This window comes from Chenopodium album, chromosome 19 (assembly GCF_948465745.1).
Source record: "Chenopodium album chromosome 19, dcCheAlbu1.1, whole genome shotgun sequence".
NCBI classification, from domain to species: Eukaryota; Viridiplantae; Streptophyta; class Magnoliopsida; order Caryophyllales; family Amaranthaceae; genus Chenopodium; species Chenopodium album.
In genome coordinates this window covers 39,803,417-39,807,371 of record NC_137852.1, presented here as the reverse complement: position 1 = coordinate 39,807,371, position 3,955 = coordinate 39,803,417, and the positions used below count along the sequence as shown (strand labels likewise).

The 3,955-nt window shown below is 32.1% G+C and overlaps 1 protein-coding gene across 1 annotated transcript; it reads left to right on the top strand.

Annotated features, from left to right (window-relative positions):
- Nucleotides 1-915: 915 nt before the first annotated feature.
- LOC145594360 (B3 domain-containing protein REM9-like) lies at nt 916-3,623 on the top strand. Its single transcript, XM_081650688.1, has 4 exons — nt 916-1,051; nt 1,191-1,455; nt 2,315-2,442; nt 3,372-3,623. The coding sequence occupies exons 1-4, from the start codon at nt 962-964 to the stop codon at nt 3,621-3,623; spliced, it is 735 nt and encodes a 244-aa protein (XP_081506814.1). The 5' UTR covers nt 916-961.
- Nucleotides 3,624-3,955: the final 332 nt, after the last annotated feature.

Sequence of the window (3,955 nt, the reverse complement as noted above, 5' to 3'; positions counted from 1 at the left end):
AATGCCTGTCTTAAAATGCTTTCCAAAGTCACCTTAATTCCTATGAATGCATATTACACTTCCTTGTAATGTTAATGTCAAAACAACGCTTACACATAATAATTTGAGAGTAGATCGGTTTCTATAAATATTTTTTTGAGGGATTGAAGTTGGCTCGTTAATTCAAAGCCTACTAAACTCTGATTAATTTGGATTTGAACCACGTCTGACTCCACCATAGGCCCATAGGGGTATATAATTAATCTTGTAGCTCAATATGAGGGTTGCCTAAATCATAATATATGTCTAAATATGTAGAAGGTTTGTGCTTGTGATGAGAAATTATCAATAGAAGTAAAGTTTGTTTGGTAAAGTTCCCTTCGTCTAATGAGTATAGTTTTTTTATTTTTATTTATTTTTATTATTTTTTTAATGTACACCCAAGTACAACTGTGCAAGTTTTATACTCTATAGTAAAACTAAGGAAAATTTTAAATTACCACAAAAAATGTAACTATTTTCGAACTAACCATCCGTTTAATTTTTTTATTTTAAATTATCACCTCTTAAATTAAATAATGCTCAAATTATCACCCATTTTAAAAATTCGGTGGATTTTCCATTTGTGGGCCCCACCTAACGCTTATTTTGACTCTTTTGACTGATTTTTTTCCCGATTTTTTCTCTTTAAAAACACTCTCCTAACTTCAATTCATATTTTTCTCTTTGAAATTGGTAAAATTTGGTGAAGGAATTGTGAATTAAAGTAAAATCGAAGAAGTTGACTTGTCATATGCCAATAATTTCAAAAATTCAACATTGCCTTGACCACACATACCCATTTATGTACAGTAATAATGAGTATTATAATCAATCAACAGTTACCAATAATGCCTCTTCAATACAAAAAAAACATTTATTTCTCCAAATAAAATAAAAAAAAGCTCCCAAATTTGAACAAAGAAGAAATTAAACTGCTAAAATGAACACTACAAAAATCTCAAAACAAGCAAATTCTACCAATGGTGCTAAATTCATGCGGCCCCTCATCCCTGGTTTCCTCAACACCTTTGTACGTCGTCCCTCCCTCTATTTTATCCCACGTCTTGTGTACTAGCTAAGCTAGCTGACATTTATCGACTGTTTATGTATTTTATCTATTACTCAAAATTCTTCAAAAGTTCGTTACATCACTTTTGGTTTGCATGCAGTCAATTCCAATATCATTTATGGAGCGTATAGAGATGGAGCTAGACGGTCATCAACCGGAGGGCATGGCGCTAGTGACGGACGATGACCACCATTGGGCCGTAAAACTCGAAGGCGGCCGTCGTTTTGGGGATGGTTGGAAGGAATTTTGTGAGCACAATGAGTTGGGTGTTGGTGATTTTTTGGTATTTACACATATTTCTAAATTCATCTTCAACGTTACAGTGTATGATCCTACTACTGCCTGTTCGCGCCAATTTAGTAACGGTATTTACCCCTTTTTTTTAAAAAAATATTTATTTTGTCATAATGTCAAATTATTATTGTGTTATTTTTAAGATAAAAGTATTTCTGATTAATCCCGTTCAAAAAAAAAAAGAAAAAAAAAGAAAAAAAAAAGGTATTTCTGATTAATCAAACCCATGATAAATTGAAGTCTTTGGTGATTTTTATGTGCTTTTTATTTATTTAACTTTGGAAGCATCAAGCAAGGAAGAACTATTTTAAAGTACCTATATTTTGAATCTAAAATTGACAACTAATTTACTCCAATTTATGTGTTAATTGAAATTGATTTTTACTATTGTAATTAAAAGTAATACCAATTGACTTTTAAATAGGTGTTCTTAATGAAGGGATTTACTACCTTCGGTTGCATTTGACTTTTAATGGTAAAATGTCAACAAATATTTGCACATCATATTTACACATCGATGTATGAATGAGTGTGAGACACCGAGACCCGACTTGAAAAAAAGTAGATAAGAAAATTTTCTTAAGAAAGAAATGAATTGAGTACATTGGAACAACTTATATGAGGGATTGAGGCAAGTTAATTGAGACGAAGGTACGTAAGTAATTAAATTGTCGTCATTATAATGCTTAATACGATTATAGAATCATCTGTAGATGCTTCACTAAAAGAAGTTTTAATCTTGATTGGTGTTCATGAAGATCAAACCATTTAATTAGGCATTATTGTTGTTTTCAAACTTTCATACAGAGTAAAATTAAATTACTGCGGTAATTAAGAGGTGAGGAAATTGAGGATCGTGGAATTACAATATTATTACGTACAGTACATATTTATTGTCAGTAAATTATAACAACATTATTAATGTGTTAGGGACAAAAAAGAGAGGAAACACAATGGAAGAAGATGATGCTGCAATGGCACATGTACCATCAGCTGAATCCAAATATCCAACCTACAATGTCACTCTCACTCCTACTGTCATTAAAAGAGGTCAAGCGGTAAGTCCATTTACGCTTTCGTATATATTGAGCATCGTAAACATCGACCCCGATAGCAAACATTATACATGTTAGCTCACTTGGTAAGCTTCTTAACTTATTAAATTCTTGAGGTATGCTTGGCTCGTAAATACTGGCCCCAAAATAGAACCGTTAGTATCATATTGTACCAACATAATAAGATTTTGAAAATACCAACACGACAACCTTGTTAAAACATAATGTTCAAAATCCCACATTAGAGGATATTGGGATGATACATACATACGAGTAATTACGAACGATTTTCCATAACATGGTTGAAATAAAAATCAACTCCCATAATACATTGATTTAAAAATAAATTCTCTATGCAGTGTTCACGTAGGATCGATGTTGGGCTTTAATTTTTTGGTTTTGGTTTAACTTAAAACTGCTAATGGTAATAGCAGTTGTAGTTTAAAAGCCGCTATTATCATTAGCGGTTTTTAAAAAGACCCCTCCTCTAACAATAACAGGTCTCTTTGCATCCTTGGTTAATTCAGGAAGATAATTTCAAAGAGATCGCCTTTCAATAAAACAGGTCTCTTCGCGTCCTTGTTAATTCTTAGTGACAATTATACTGATAAGTTCAAAGAGACCCCCTTTCAATAAAAACAGGTCTCTTTGGCTTAATTTAAAAAAAATTGCAAAACCACTAATACTCTTAGCGGTTTTAAATTGAACCGAAAACCAATCCGACGTGGACATTACTTTGGGAATTTGTTTAAAACGAAGCATAATGGGAATTTATATCAATTTCAACAATATTAAGGGAAATCATTCAGTAATTACTTAATAATAATGAAACATTTAGCCACATTTACGTACAAATACACCCCCTACTACATATTGTTCTTCCTACTTTGATCGATTTTGTACCATTTACATACAAATGTTTCTAAATGTAGTATCTTCCGAAGGGCTTCGTAAAATCAAGTGGTCTATCAAATAGACAATGTTATATGAAGCTCATAGATGGGAAAGGAAAGGCTTGGAAAGTGATGCTAAAGTACAAGAAAAGCAATGGTCAATCATACATTGGTCAAGGATGGAAAGCTTTCCAAATTGCAAACGGCCTCAAGCTCGGACATAACATCGTCCTTCAGTTCATTCAAGATGGGAAAATGCCCGTCTTAAAATGCTTTCTAAAGTCGCTTTGATTCCTATATATGAATGCATATTACACTTGCTTGTATTGTTCGTCCTCTATATATAATGTCCCTTACACATAATAATTCGAGAGTAGATCGGTTTCTATAAATATTTATTTTGAGGGATTGAAGTTGGCTCGATAATTCAAAGTCTGCTTAACTCTGATTAATTGGATATGAACCACATCTAATTAACTCCATTATTAGGGGTAAAAGTTTTCTTTAAAAATGTTATTGCATTCTTGAAACTCGATTTTCTTACTTTTTGGTGCAAATATGTAAAAGAACAATTGAAAATAAAGGGGATATCATACTAAATACTAATTGTGACCTTTAGCATT

Bases quoted from the DNA above. Each gene is read 5' to 3' on its own strand.
- LOC145594360 (XM_081650688.1), top strand. From the start codon at position 962: ATGAACACTACAAAAATCTCAAAACAAGCAAATTCTACCAATGGTGCT. The intron at 1,052-1,190 runs GTACGTCGTCCC...GTTTGCATGCAG, and splicing joins CTGGTTTCCTCAACACCTTT to TCAATTCCAATATCATTTAT. The intron at 2,443-3,371 runs GTAAGTCCATTT...TTCTAAATGTAG, and splicing joins TCATTAAAAGAGGTCAAGCG to TATCTTCCGAAGGGCTTCGT.